The sequence below is a fragment of the Tetrao urogallus genome, assembly GCF_951394365.1.
Source record: "Tetrao urogallus genome assembly, chromosome: 2".
Classification (NCBI taxonomy): domain Eukaryota; kingdom Metazoa; phylum Chordata; class Aves; order Galliformes; family Phasianidae; genus Tetrao; species Tetrao urogallus.
The window spans coordinates 87,365,349-87,380,790 of NC_136814.1; the positions used below are offsets into that span (position 1 = coordinate 87,365,349).

General features: G+C 36.9%; 1 protein-coding gene across 1 annotated transcript in view; it reads right to left on the bottom strand.

Annotated features, from left to right (window-relative positions):
* The window catches only part of AGPAT5 (1-acylglycerol-3-phosphate O-acyltransferase 5), a gene marked incomplete at both ends in the record, with an annotated part of 53,883 nt that overhangs the window by 13,858 nt on the left and 24,583 nt on the right, over positions 1–15,442 (bottom strand). Inside the window, 2 exons of the mRNA XM_079532622.1 lie at positions 1,038–1,199; positions 11,233–11,323. Of these exons, the coding sequence (XP_079388748.1) occupies positions 1,038–1,199; positions 11,233–11,323 (253 nt within the window). The remainder of the gene's footprint in view (positions 1–1,037; positions 1,200–11,232; positions 11,324–15,442) is intronic.

Here is a 15,442-nt window from a genome sequence, read left to right on the forward strand (position 1 = left end):
ATTTAAAATTTTTCTGAAAACTTAAAAACAGACAATTCCAGAACTTCTAAAAACCAGTATCTGGAAGGATGAGCTTTACGTTGCCATCAAGAAGCTGCACCCATTAACAAAGTGAGATGGAAAAGGCTGTACTGGCAACTATTTTTAGCAGAAGGAACCAAGTACTAGCCCCTCACTGACATTGGACCTGAGGAGTGCTGAGTTAGCTAAGAATTTACCTGCAAGCCCCTCAGAAAACGCAAAGCTGAACTAATGTGGCATATTTTGCCCTTAATATCCAAATTGCAACAGACTGGAGAGTACTACTGTGAGCCAACTAACAACAGACATGCTCATATACATCTGAGAGACCTACCAACTGCAAATGGAATGAAAGATGCCATCCAACCCTCCAGCGACGGTATAGATAAATGAATTTTTTAAGAAAAGAAACAACTCACCACTCACCAAATTTCAGAGCTTTCTGTCTAAGTTTTCCCTGGCAGATACCTTGGAACTTACTTTTTATTAACCAACAGAATGTCTGACTAGTTTACCCTAGTTTCTTAAGGTGCTAAAAACGGTTAAAATACTACATGTAGTAAGTAAAGCCTGCTTGTACCAAATGCTTGAAGTGTTTATAAGGTTGCTGGGTATGTTTAGCAATATGAAAAATTACAAATAAAATATATTACTACATATAAAAAAAGCAGGAAGAAAGATAATTTACAATCACATCAAATGCCAGTGTTAGAAGAAACATGAAAGTGAAGGGCACCCATTGCTTGCGGCCTCAAGTTCATTTCAACTCCAAAGAGAACTGGTGGTGCACAGAATCTGACCAAAGAAATATTCCATGTGCAAGCAGTGAAGGGAAGGAGAGGACAGGAATGCTGTGGGTAAGCATTATTGAGCCAAGTCATTGATGCCCCATCAAGGAGTGGTAAGATGGCTGGAGCACTGTGGAGATCATCTCCAGAGCACTGAAAAGCACCATAAGTTGTCTTTGCATGTTAACATACACGTGGCTGCAGCATGTCTAGCACGCATCAACTCACCTGTCATAGATGGTGCCAGTTTCCTTTGTCCTTTGTGGTCCACAGTACCTTCATATGCCACAGTCACATCATACACTGCATCCAGATAGTCTTTCATTGTGTCGATTGCTACATGAGTTGCCTTCACACGTGGTGTTAGCACATGTTTCAATACAGCAAGACCTAGGGAGAAAAGAAAATTGAAGTGTTTGAAGGTAATCTGAGTGATATTTCCAAAATGAACATCATGCCAGCAAACTTCAGCACCCCCACTCAAAATCACAAAAGGATTGTTTTTAATCTCATTTCTCAGCTGAGAGAGAGCACATGTTCACGCTGCATTTGCTCTACAGGTCCCTTCCAACCCAAGCCATTCTATGATTCTATGTAGAAGACAGAACAGAATTATTACAGGATATTAATGACAAACAGGCTGCTCAACAAAAGATCCTCGTTACAGCTGCTGCTCTAGAAGTAGAGATGGTTCTAAAGATGTATGTTCTAAGGATGGTATCTAAGGATGATAAAGAAGCACTTCTCCTTACTGCTTATGTTTGTCCAATATAGGTTAAAAAATAATTAACTGAGAAATACAAGACACAGAGAATATCACCGCCTGAGACCCTACCTCAGAAACAGATTTAGTAGATGAAGCATACACACAGATAAATTTAAGCACGTACAATGCTTATCCAGTATTTTACTTCCGATGGGCAAACCCATTCCATCAACATACTGAATCCTAATACTATCCCACAGTAATTAAACAGCAGTTGTTTTAGACTACGCATGCTTAAACAATTTGAAAGATTTCTCTAAAGCAATAGCGTTAGCAAACGTATTTAAATATCTGATATTTTCTACTTTTGGCTCTCTTTTTCTCTGTTTTTCATAGAATCATTAAGGTTGGAAAAGACCTCTAAGATCATCTAATCCAACCAGCAACCCATCATCACCATGCCCACACACAGGGATAATGGCTATGCTGATTGTCTTCATTTTGAGGAAGGAAGACAGAAAGCAGTTAGACTCAAGACAGCTTTAGCCAAATGCAATGATTTGCTGCTGAGAGAAATGGGCAATTCCACTTTATCCTTGCAGCCACGCCTCCACTACTGTTTTCTGCAGGCTTGCACCTGTTACTGACTGTATTGCTCTGGCACTAGCCTCCCACCAGCCAAATCAAGGCACTGTCCCAGCAGAAACTAAGCAGTGGAGAGGGAAAACAGCACAGAGTCGACAGCACAGATGAAATCTTCTCAGTTTCCCTGCCAACAAGCTATTAGAATGGCTTAGCCATTAACAAAGCCATAGTCATAGAAATCTGCAGATACCTTTAACCATCCAGGCTAAGATGTAGAGATTGGTACATCGTGGACATAAGAAGGTCAAATTTAACAGCAATCTGCAGGTCCTAACAACAGCATTTCATATCAGTGTTTGTTTCAGCTTACCACTTCTACCCAAAGCATACTGAATAGCACACAAGCACGTTGAGCTTGAAAGTATAACCTCTATTCTATTTCCAAAGTTTTAATATACAAAGAATTGCAAAATGAAAAATACACCAAATCTTTTTGTGATCTGAACACAGCTCTTCTACACTCAATTGAAAATGCTTCTACAAAACAGGCCTGAATTTTATGAAAAAAATAAAAATAAAAAAAAAAATCACTGTTTTGCTGTATGATCTGTATTTTTCTCAAAGAGAAATATCAGGATATGATTGTGACTATTGCTTTCTAGCCTTATCACAAGTTTACTTTTCAAAATTGTATTTATTTATTTTTTTTAAATTGCACCCCCAATCAGTGGTATTCACTCCTGACACTAGTAGAGGATATTTTTTCTAAGCCAAAATACTGTGGTACTGCTTTGGGTAGATTTCCACTTGGAAAATCAACACAAAAGATAATATAGTATGTCCTGATTTTGTACTGAACTTCTGTCCCTCTTCTGTTGGGTTAAAACATACTCTAATCTAAAATTATGCACATATCTAGCATCTAAACTTCTCTAAGATTTATATATATAGAAATTGAAAACTTCAGCATAAATCATTATCTTGATTTCTTACTATTTGCTAAGAACCTTTTTGATCAAACAAGGAGATAAAAGGTTATTTACTAGCACTCTTTCTGAAGTCATTGTTCCAAGCCTTACCGGCAGTAGCGATAACTGTCTATGCAAAATGTTATACAGATTGGGTAAATATTTTGAAGGATAATATGGTGGCAATGTTTTTTTAGCTTGTGAACTGTTACATCAAACAGCTAATTATGTTATGTTTCTAAATGTTTACTCACTAAATGAAGCACTGAATATTCTAGTGTTGCAACAGCAGTGGTATTAGCGTGGATGCCGCACTCAAAATAACTTGTTGGTACAAATTCTCCAACACACTCATTTTGCCCTAAAAGCACTGTCATTCCTTTCCTCTCTACTTCATCTTCCCATTACCCAAACTAGCACTGTGGGGAAGGAAAGGAGAAATCAGGCTACAAGAAGAACTCCTCTAGACAAAATAATACACGTATCTAAGACTAATCAGTTTTTTCTTTTTTTTTAAATTAAGTTTTTTCTTTTTAATTAATTCACGCACATTTCTGGTGGTGAAAACGGTCAGTGACAACCTGAGAAATCCAACTGCAGAATAAGTCTCTGTTATGCCATGTGCTATCTGCAAACCCTTGAAGGTTCAGATTCAAAATGAGTATTCATCTAAGACCAATAAAAGCTACAGTCTGTTATTAAATATAGCTCCAGTGCATGATAAACAAGCATCAGCAATAGGAGTTCAACACATCCTTTTAAAGAATCTTGCAATTACTTGATGATCTTAGCTAAAATCAACATAACAGAATTTAAACCTAAGTAGCCACAATATAGTTACCTTGGCAAGTTGCCTTCATCTAATTCACAAAATACACTGTGCTTAAATTGTTTTTAATGTTGTGCAATACTAAGCTAGAACTCTCAAAGTATTTGAGGTCATGAGATTTCATTTTAAATGCCAAAGAAAACAAACTAGATGTCCAATAATGTAATACTCTACCTTAAAATGCTACAGTTTTGCTCTTTTATGTTAGCTGATATTTAAATGATTAACAAGCATAAAATACAAAAAATGTGATGTCTTGATGCAGGCATACAAGAGAACCATATCAAGGGCTTCTGAAATCACTATAACCATGTGAAAATCTGAATAAGTAGGTTGATTAATGGTACCTCAACCAGCAACTGTTAACTAGATTATACAAGATGCAAATTTTGTTGCAGACTTTCTGAAAGAAACAAAAGTTTTAGTTAGGAAACATTAGCATCTCCAGAATTTTTATTTTTTCATGATAACAGAAAAGAAACAGTGACAAAAAAAAACCAAAGGCACTGTTTATCTAATTTCTCAGGATGAAGTTAGATATAAAAACTGAGAACTGAGAGACTTCATTGTGACCTTCCAGTGCTTGAAGGGAGCTTATAAGCAGGAGGGGGACAGACTTTTTTACACAGCCTGATAGTGATAAGCCAAGGTGGAATGACTTTAAACTAAAAGAAGGAGAAATTTAGGTCAGATGTTCCTCACAAATTCTTCACTCAGGGGGCGGTGAGGCATTCAAACATGATGCCCCATCCCTGAAGGTGTTCAAGGCCAAGTTGGATGGGGCCCTGGATAGCCTGATCTGGTGGGTGGCAACCCTACACATGGCAGGGGATTGGAATTAGATGATCTCTGAGGCCACTTCCAGTGATTACTACAGAGAAGATCTCCCTTGCTTTTCCTTTAATCTGAGCCAAAAGCTCACAGAGCTTCCAATGCAGGCAGGCCATCTACCAACATTTTCAGAATCCTGCATTAGTCATAATTTTACTTCTGACATGTGCACACACTTTATTTTGAAACAAAACCAATTAAAGAAAAAAAAAAAAACTATTCTAAATGATGAAAACCTGTGTATTACATGAGCAGTAGCACATTTGATCAACAAAAGTTATACTCTCACTGAAGTGGATGTCAAATTTGTCTGAGTAGTATTTCCTTCTGCTATAAAACTATGTTAATCAATGCTAAAACAGAAATTGAAAATGAGGGAAAAAAAACAATGAGTAAAGTTTAATACCAACTAGGTCTTTCTTTCCTCTTTGTGTGTGTGTGTGTGTGTGCGTACATGTTCCTGCAGCAGTAATATCTGATGAAATACGCAGCTTTTTAGTGTCCTATGAACACACTTAACACTATGTTCATCCCAACCTACTGGAACACCCTCAGTATTGAAGGTTTGGTTACTGAAACCGATGTCTAGACAGACATACAAAATTACATATGGTAGGAGTGCTCAACATTCATAACAGAGCTTCCCCTCCCAGCTTGCAAGTATCTCCAACTTCCTATACACTCTCTCATGTAACAGATTTTATGAAATTCTGCCAAGGAAGTTGTAAAAGAAATGTGCTTATATAAAAAAGCAGTTATAATACACTGTATCTTTCCATCCCCACAGTGAAAATTTAGGTGTACAGCAGCAAGTTTCAGCCATAATTCCATCATTCTCCAGCAGTTTGCTACCTAACCAGTAGACAGCACGGTAACTGGCCTTAAGTCCCTATGAACACTGAGACACATGAAAGAGGCATTAAAAAAAAAAAAATCCTCATTGAAAATAAAAATATTAAAAAAAGAACAGCAGGTGAGAGGAGTTTTTAAAAAATGACAGATATAAGGTATAAAGTCATTTGCTTGTGTGCACTTAAAAAGTTCTTAAATAGTAAGATTCTTAAAAGCTATAGTTGTAATTTTTCTATGCAAAGTCTGCCAAGTCACCTACTGTTTTACTACAAAATGTTTTTTGCCTCAGTGAATTTAATAACACACTGAGACAAATATGAGACTGTGGTAACTAAGAATCATCCATTTGGAACAACAATTTGGAATAACATTTGGTTATTGCTAACGTGAAGTGAAAAGCAATTCTTTCCCATCTCTCTGGAAAAAAAAAAAACAAAAAACAAAAAACAAATCAACAGGTAATCTATGTAGAAATGGGGATCTTTGCCATTTTAAATTTCATTTAATAACTTCGTGAAACACTTTCCTTAGCATTTGCCACTGAAAAAAAACTAGAGAAAATATTTAGAAATCTGTTTGTATGGTAGCATTCCATAGGCTTGTATACAAAAGTCTTAGCTGATAGTATTAAAAACTTGCATGCACTTGAAAAAAAGTGAGTTTTCTTATGAACAACAGTACAAGAGAAGTAAGAAATCCTCTCAGAAAGAGAACAGCAATCCCACACCAAACCACAGGAGGCATCGCACTTTGGTACACTGTTTTCCATAATGGGTAAATCCAGAAATAAGTTAAGAATATAAGATAGCTTCTTACTTTCCTAAACTTGATTTTCTAAGGACAACTATTGATAACAGAAATCCTTTCTTCATCCTAAGGGTATATCTCTCAAATGCTACTTAAGATGCACTCACAACACAGCACTTAAAAAAACGTTACTCTCCTTTCCAAGATTCACCCTCTTACAACAAGCATGCTTACACATCAGCGTGTGAAAAAAATATCACCAAAAGACAGTTTTAAAAGACAATTTCAAGTAATATTTCTGGGAATTAAATACTTCAAATTGCTTTAAAATACAATCTATAACCAATGCCAAGATCTAGAAGGGAAACGTTTTTAATTAGCTTGGTAGAAACACCTCTTTTTCACATGACCTGTAAAAGCAATTTTGAGATAAGCATATCCTGCACGTAAAAACATCTTAGGAGAAAGCACAATACTGGTCAAGATAAACTTAGCATTAAAAGAACATTTACATTTGCAACTTTTCCACACAAAAACAAGGGAGATAATATATGAATACCTGAAATGTTTCCTTGGTCAAATGACCTCTGTTAGAAATCAAACATTAATACAAAATTCCATAAATGCTTCTCACTCAGAAAATTGTTTTGTCTTCAATCAGCACAGTGAACTAACCTAAGTTTATCAAGCTTATCATGTTCTCTTTGACTTGCCAGAAGTTAACAGTAACATTAAGAGCAGGAGGACTTTGGGTTATTCGCATTTGTTTTCATATCTTAAAAATATCATTTCTTAACATTTGGATAAAATTCACATTCTACTAAGCCTAAGAAATTTGGGATTGTTTGGAACATTACAGAGGTCTAACTCACAGAAAATTATTAAAAATCCATACACATATATTGTGGAAACATACAGATGAAACATACTTTATGCCAGAAATTGGTACAAAACAAAAGAAGTCCAGTATTTAGTGGGTTCTACTGAAAGTCTGTTCTACAGTCCAGTATCAGTAATATGTGTCAAAAAATTCACAGTTCAAAACAAATACATACAATAAAAAATACCACTTCTAACATTACAATATTTGAGTTACATCCCTATGAAAATAAGACTGCTATCTACACATTATAATTTATTTCCTAGACTCAAAAACTCAAGCCAATTGACTAGCATGGGAGAACAAAAGCATTTTTAAGATGCCTAGAACAGTTGATCAGAGGCTTTATATCAACAGAATGACCACACCAGATTTTGAAGATGGCAATCATTCCATCAAAGTGGAAAAACTAAAGCAAATTTTAAGATTACTGACTATATACTTAAATAGTGAAAGCTGGAAGGAAAAGCCCAGGAAAAGAGACAAAACTCGCCTTCACATGCTTAGATCTTGCAAATATTTCCTTAGGGCTCTTAGGAGATAACCTGTTGGAAACACATGAGTAACCATCCATGCTGAAATACAGGGGGGGGGGGGGGAAAGAGCATTCTGATAGCAATTGCTGGAAGCATCTCACGTGATCACTTACTTCTTGTGATGATCCTTGCTATCCTCTCCTGATGTTCAAATCCACTTACATAGATGGCATTGATGCTAATGGCTTGGAAGTGGGGGGCATCATTTATTTGACAGAAATGTGAAAACCTGACAGATATTTTCACCTGAAATTCTGACAACATCACTTATGTTGTTTCCTGACTGTGAAACTCCAACAAGTACTACAGTTTGGAAGCACAAAGTTAAATACTAGAACAATTTAAATTCTGTGGTCTTCTTTTCCACAAATAGCTTCTACACCAATCCCAAACTACTTAGTTGTAAGAGGTAACTTTTGCTTTCAAAATTCAGTCAGCACATTTTTCCTTCCGCAGTACAATCAAATTAATATATTTTTAGTTTGAAATGCTGCCTGTTCCACAATGGGTAAAAATCTGACTGGGCTGGAATTGTTTGGCACTTGTAAAATGTGCAGAATAAATAATCTTCAGTTTTTGATGGTAGTCACATTGCCTTTAGATGACAACATTCTCAATTTATCACCACACAACTAGGATCCCTGGAAGTAAGCAACTTTTTGCATCTCAATGTAAACAACTGAAGTGGAAAAAAATTGGTATTTTGTACAGAACCCAAGTCTAAGAAGTCTAAGAATAAGCTGCAATATAGAGTACAATCTGTATTTTTAAAAAGTTACCTTTCAAGGGGGAGCCTCAATCACCTTTAAATTCTTTTGCATCTTTTCATCCTATTCATAGACAGATAAGATTTATTTAAATATTTGTATCGATGGTAAAGACATAATAGTTGCTGCCAGCAATCTGAAAAAAAGCTTTTGGGATGTGAACCTCTGCATCTGTTTCTGGATTGGGTTTTAAACATTTTTTAATTGGTCTCTGGCCATCTGTAAGAGACAGAGACTGTGTCCATCATTTATACTTTCTTTAAAAGAATATCAAGCTATGAGATGCAACTCAATAGGTCATATTAAGACCAGGTAATTAAGTTCAGCCCAATAATTCTGCTTAAGCCAATAAATCTTCTCTAGAAGAAAATCCAGCCCATGGAAAATAAAAATAAACATCAAATCCACAAAACCTTTTCATACTTCCTCTCTGAAAAACTAATAAAACATATACACACAGTTAAGTCAAAAACAGTGTTTCAGACAGCATGACAATAAACATGAGTTATGTTTGTGCTCTAGGAATAGCTGTGTTATCTTTGGGTACAATATCTCTGGTTCCATCTGGCAGAGAAAATAACACCAAATCAATGTTTAATTCTTGCAAATTAAACAACTTTTTTCTATACTACATTTGCATTATTTCCTCAGTACGTAAACTGTGCAAAAGTGTAGGAAAAAATACCATTATAAAGCTTACTCACATTTCAAGACGTATTTTACAAAACAACAAAATTTCCCCTGCATGTCAGTAAAACCAACACCGCAGCACCAAGCTCTGCATTAAAGACCAGGTAAAATCATCAGACATTTTATTTCTCCATAATGATCGAAGGGCAAAATTTAAGTTAAAGAATGCCCTCATTCTCTGACTGGAATAGCTACTGGACACTGTGACTTTCTAAAAACCATAGCAAAGTAGATGACTGGGGAGGTGTTCAGCTGCAGCTCTTGTGCTGGAGTCCTGCTTGCAGCCAGCAGCTAGAACTTTGGTGGCAAAGGGACTGCCAAGCAGAAGGTGCAAGCCATGGCTGGCACTGCTGCATGGCAGGGCTCTCGGCAGTAGCTGTCGTCTCCTGCTGGTGGTCACTCAGAGTTCCCTTGGAGCTTGGAGGCCCCCGACATATGTGGTCTGTGCCTTGTGGCTCCCAGCCATAAGGATATCTTGGTATGCAGCTTTTAGCGTCAGGCAGGCTGGCCATCCTGGCCAGGGATGCTCTAGTTCAAGTGAGTATCAATCTTCCCACTGAATTGCAGGGACAGTTCCCACCCTCTCCGTATAAAAAATTGAGGAGAGTCTAAATTTTTGTGAACAATAGCAACAAAAGAATTCAGCAACGGGGAAAAGCAGATCAAGAGGATTCTACTCTAAACTAGAAGGTGCTTCCTGTTTAGTAAGTACACGTATTTAGTGTTTTTAAAGGAGTAACCCTTACAAAATAAAAACAGACCAAACCTAGAGACAAGCACTAGAAGAAACAAACAGGTGCTCTGAAAGCACAAAACAGGTTAATATTATTATTATATTTACTGTTTTTCAAACTGCAGATATGTAATTCAGAGGTTTATTAAAGTAATGACAATGAGAGCCCTTTCTCTTCTCTGAAAAAGGAGAGGAAAGAAACACCTCATATCCAACACCCCTTCTGAACTCTCAAAGAACCGCCAACTAAATGAAACATTTGACTTTCATTTCCGACAGGAAGCTGAAGTGATGAATAAATATGTTATGACTTCAGCTCTCTTGCACATACGCGCAAACAAATTCCATTCTTCCCAAGGATGCGAAGAAAAGCATATATCCTTTTGGACAAGAACTAACAATGCTTAATAGCTTGATGATATCAACAGGCTGATTCACAGACTTCTGAATTCATTTCAGCATGTCACAGAAATGAATTTACCAGACCTATTTGTTAGTCTTTGTTTACCTTCTGAATGAATTATTTCACTTTTCGTCAACAGGAAAAAACAAAGCCAGGAAACATGTTGACGGAACTGCTGGAGTTAAAAGTTTATGTGTATTGTGCATTGCTGTGAGAAAAATGAAAACGCCTGGGAGCCTTTGCAAAACATTCCTAAGATGAAATAATTCTATCTGTGGTTATGGAGAATATGCCAATGCTCACCGACGCAACTGCGGATAAATTTCAACCAAGGAGAGGTAAGACTGGAAGGTGAAAGTGGAACAAACCCTCTTGGAGGAAGTAATTGTAGTATTAACAGTAATTCAAGAGAAAGAAATAGAAGACTTTCCTTTAAGGTGCAGCATTCCCTGTGCCAAATATTCTTTATGTCAGTAACAACCGTAAATGGAATTATAACGTCAAGTTAGACCAATCAGTGACTTGGTGCTACGTAGGTTTTCCTACGTCCTTCAAGAGTAGGAAAAGGAGTGTTCGTAAATACATAGAAATAAAAGCTAGAGAGAACTTCCTTGCGAATGAACACTCCTTTATAATCTGAAGTGCATGAAACGTCTGTACACAAAGTATATTCATCTTACTCTGGTATGAAACACATTGGCTTTTTTTTTTTTTTTTTTTTTTTTTTTTTTTTTTTTTTTTTTTTTTTTTTTTTTTTTTTGAGTCTAACCCTTAAGTATCAAGCAGGCAGACTTAACAGTCCAGTTAAGGTGAGATCATCTTCATCTTACGTAACATTTTATATAACATATGTTAACCCCATAATAAAAGAATGATATCAAAATCTTTCTGCTTACCTTCTTTTTCAGCAAATGATTGACTGTCTGCAATGACTTTTGGTATCTCTGGATTGTAACGAGTCCCCTCTGGAAAGATCACTAAAAACATCTATGGGATGAAAAAGCAAAACAAAACAGAAAGTTCTTATAAAGAATTCAAGCTGATTCCTTTTATAGAAATTACCAACACTTGACAAGTCCACACTGCATTTAGTTCACACCATCTATTACCCTAGCTATAGAAAGAAAAAATCAGAATATTTGAGCTAAAAATTTCTTAGCTCATTGTTTGGACTTCAAAATAATTTTCTTAGAATGTACACCACAGGTATCCAGGTGATTTAGGAAGGAAGATAACATGCATTAACAAAAGCAAGGAAATCAGGAACAGCTGACATCAATAACAGTATTGTTTTTCTAAGTGGATTAAGACGAGATATTCAGAAGTACCAAAGTAACATTCAACTTGAAATATAACATCTGTCCTTTGACACATCACAATGGATCTAAATAAGAAGTGTTTTGCTTTAATACAGATCTTGCATCTAACCTTTCTTTATACTATCTAAATTTTGTGCCATTCATAATTAGGAATACCATTAATTGAAATTACAATGGCTCTGATATGTACCTTTATGGATCTCACTCACGTAGGAGTTATCAAATATATTATGAACTTAAAGTGATAGTTTAGCATAATTTGATGAATTTTCAATTTGCTTTTGAAACACAACAGTGATTTTCCAATACACTCCCCTGCCCTGCATCATCTCCTGCATACAAAAGTAGAAGAAAACAACACTTAATTGTGAAAATTTCATACTCATCTACAGAAGAAAAGGCTACTGCCACCAACAGTAACTATGATGGAACTGAACATAAACTAACACATGCATAGCAAAATCATGCCTACTCTGCCTAGGCTATTTAGTTTCTTTGTTATTTTTGCAGAAATGAGTCTCAAGAAACGAGATAATGGATTTATAAAACAGTACAAGAAAGATTACTAGAGCACATGAAGACCTTGGTGGGAGAACGCATCACAAAATGATGCATGGTAAAATAAAACCTCAGAAGAGATAAACAGGACTATAATGTGCTTCTGGCCCACAAAATATCAGTGTGTTGGTATTTTGCACTTGATGATGGCAGAACAGTAAAAGAAAAGAATGAATGCAGAAAGAAAGGACCTAGCAAGTGAATTCTCCAGAATTACTGCAGAGAGGAAGGTGGAAATGTACTGAAATGCAGAGAAGGAAAGAAATCTAGGAAATGAGCTGACTGGAGAGGTCAGTACAAGATCAAGAAAGAGGAAAGTGTAGTATGTAGCTGAGAATCTAGCAAAGGAAAAAAAAATTAAAATGGCAAAACCAGTGTCAGCAGAGCACAGTAAAGAGATGAGCTGCAAGACTTTCTGAATGGAGCTGAATGGAGCTAGAGGAAAGGCTGTACTCACAGCAGCATGTTTGCAGAGAAGGAGAACTGACAGACTGCAGAGACTGGTAAAGTCCAAGAATTTTCAAAGATCAGCAGAAAGCCAAGATGTATACAGATATTATGGGGGGGGGGGGGAAATCCAAATACAAAAAGCAGCACTAACTAAATGAAAAAGAAACAGCAAATGAAAATGGGTTTAAGAGGCACGGAGTTTTGCATTTTATCCTAACGTGACAGCAGCATAACCACAGGGATGAACACAGGAATTCTCAGATCAGTTAAAATTCGCACCTTCCTCAAGTCAACATGTATGCATGCATGTTGAAAATATTTAGCTGGCAAATGAGAACTTTCCAGAATTAGCTGGAAAGGGCATAATATTCAAACTAAGATGCATTTCTCTTTTCATAAAGACACTTATATTCAAACCATGTAATATGGATCCTTAAAATAGCATGTCAAGATGAAGACACTTCCTCCCTCATTACAGCTTGACTGCTCAGTTCCCAAGTGTAGTATAATGGTTATAATGTGAAAGTGAAGTATGCAGGAGAGGAAAACCTTCCCTGGTATCGAGATCAGCTCTTAAAAACACATAGCACCACTAACAGCCTTCAAAGCAGCAAATCTGATTACACAATGGAGCACAGAATCTACTTATCCTGGTGCTAGATGCGTAATACAAAGCAGGGGAGAAATTATTTTTTAATTACTCTTCTAAGCCTTTAAAACACAAGCAGCTGAACAAGTTTGCTGACCAGAATCTGAAATCTCTGAATTAAAAGCATACAATACAAAGAAGTGTTTTATGCTCGAAATTCAACATGTACAAGCCTAACGTGCATGCCATTAGGACTGCTTTACCTGGGTAAAACTCAGGAAAGCAAACAGAAGCCCTGTTGTATTCACGGGCAGTGTTGCTCATGACACTCTGCTGGTGCACCCAGCCTACCAAAGCTACATGCACTACTGGATCTTATCTTCTCCCAACATGGGCAGCGGAAGTTAAAACCTTAAGCACTATATCCAGAGATTATAAGAATTACAAATCTCTAAAGATTTTAATAACTAAATAAGCTCCCCTGAACTTGGATTAAGAACTGCTGAATTGCAGGAGCACTTTAATTGCCTAGAAACACTAGATGCAGCTAAAGCCTTTTTTTTTTTTTGTTACAAGATGTTTCATTTAGAGCCATTAGCTACATAAAAGCTACCTTTGAAAAAGACAAGCCAACCTTTGCATTACCACAGTCCCCAGTTCTTTGACAAATCAATTTTAACATAAGCTAAATAGATCCCTCTGTTCAGAGGGAATTCGCACTCTTCATAACTCTTTCTGTATAACAGACAAATGTCAGGATACTATCTCTGATCAATTCAAGTTTCAAAGAGTGGATTAGGATTCAGCTAGTAGAATTTTACTGACTTTGGTTCAAGCCAGAAAACCAGAAGAGGCACAGGTTATCTGAGGAGCTCCCAGTGTGAAGTCTGTAAACTTGTCCTTTATTCTACAAGTTAAAGGAATGAATGGGTGATAACAAGTGCTTTCACGTGTACAGCAACTCTGTTAATTTTCTCAGCGTTGCTAAAGATTGCTAGCAATGGCACAGAGGGGGGCAAAGCAGTGCTTATAGACAGGAAGAAGCAGCTGAGGAAGTCCTCGAGACAGAACAGTGTCAGAAAAGGACTTGGTGTAGCTGCAGCTGAAGGGGGCATGAAGCAAGACACAAGTCTCCAGAACACAGAACAAAGGCAGCCCTGTAAGCATACAAGGAGAGGAGGAGCTAAAGAGAAAACTTGTCCATGCACAAGGATTTGAAAGGTGTCCCTACAGACAGCAGCTGCCACTCTGCAGAAGAACATACGGCAACAAGAAAGTGGTGCTACTGACTGAAGATATCCTGCATTTATGGTGCTGTTCCTGGGAGCGTGACATGAGAGAACAATTGAATTTTACAAACTTCAAAATCATATTAAAGCATGCATTTCCTTAATTTTAGTATTTTCATTATTGCATCCTGGCAACTAGACAGATTTGTATCTGAATTGATTTAGACTCTTGCCTGAAAGATATGCTTCTGATGAACCAAATGAGAAACATTAACACCCAGATCAATAACTGAGAAAGATATGGTATGAGAAAGCATATCTGGCATAATTTGAACGAAATACAAAAATCAATACAAGGAAAGCAAGCAAAGATATCCAGGATTTGTAAAGAAATTGCCAGGGATTTACAAAATAGGAAGTATATGACAAAATGATTACATTAAGCCTTATAACAGCTGAATTAATGTATCTGTTCTCAGGCTCCTGCTGTTTGGTTGGCACTGCTTCAGATGACAAAGATTTACACAGTTGTCACATGAATGACAAAACCAAGACATAGTAACTAGCTAAATACTGGCTGTACTGGGCTAAATCACAGAATCATAGAATTGCTTGGGGTGGAAGGGACCTCAAGGATAATGAAGTTCCAACCCCTCTGCCACAGGCAGGGTTACCAGCCACTAGATCAAGTACTAGATCAAGTTGCCCAGGGCCTCATCCAGCCTGGACTTAAATACTTTCAGAGATGGGGTATCTACCTCCTCTGGGCAACCAGATGCAGCACCTCACAAGGCAAGTTTCCTTCTCTCTAGGCATGACAGGCTGAAACACAAGTCACATTTTCAAACTGAAACTTGCTGTTCAGAAGAGTCAACTTTCTCTATAAACAAGCAGACTGAGTATAGTGTGTATACTATCATATATAGTATATAAAGTACTTGCTGGATAGATCATTGCACTG